Genomic DNA, 501 nt, shown 5'->3' with positions numbered 1-501 from the left:
GCTGGTGGTCACCGACCTGCTGGGCACCTGCTCCGTCAGCCCCTTGGTGCTGGCTTCCTACCACCAAAACCAAACCCTGACCAGCCTGGCCCGCGGAGGGCACCTCTGCCTCTACTTCGGCTTCGCCATGAGCTTCTTCGGCCTCGCCACCATGCTCATCCTCTTCACCATGGCGCTGGAGCGCTGCCTGGCCCTGGGGCGACCCTACTTCTACGAGCGCTTCCTGAGCCCCCGCACGGGCTTGGTGGCCCTGCCGTCCATCTACGCCTTCTCGGCCGCCTTGTGCTCGCTGCCGCTGCTGGGCTTCGGGCGCTACGTGCAGTACTGCCCCGGCACCTGGTGCTTCATCCAGATGCACCTGGAGCCGCACCGCGGCCACGGGCTGGACGTCACCTTCTCGCTGCTCTACGCCACGCTGCTCCTCTTCCTCATCGTGGCCGTGCTGCTGTGCAACCTGAGCGTGATGGCGAACCTGGCCCGCATGCACCGCCGCGGGCAGAG

The 501-nt window shown here is 67.3% G+C and overlaps 1 protein-coding gene across 1 annotated transcript in view; it reads left to right on the top strand.

Moving 5' to 3' along the window:
* Position 1: 1 nt before the first annotated feature.
* The window catches only part of LOC102031653 (prostaglandin E2 receptor EP2 subtype), a gene marked incomplete at its 5' end in the record, with an annotated part of 5,264 nt that continues 4,764 nt past the window's right edge, over positions 2 to 501 (top strand). Inside the window, 2 exon segments of the mRNA XM_031066210.1 lie at positions 2 to 497; positions 500 to 501. The exon segment at positions 500 to 501 is cut by the window's right edge and continues 117 nt beyond it. Of these exon segments, the coding sequence (XP_030922070.1) occupies positions 2 to 497; positions 500 to 501 (498 nt within the window).

Source organism: Geospiza fortis, unplaced genomic scaffold, assembly GCF_000277835.1.
Source record: "Geospiza fortis unplaced genomic scaffold, GeoFor_1.0 scaffold23, whole genome shotgun sequence".
NCBI classification, from domain to species: domain Eukaryota; kingdom Metazoa; phylum Chordata; class Aves; order Passeriformes; family Thraupidae; genus Geospiza; species Geospiza fortis.
Note: the sequence above shows the minus strand (reverse complement) of the source record. Positions and strands in the feature narration are given on the sequence as shown.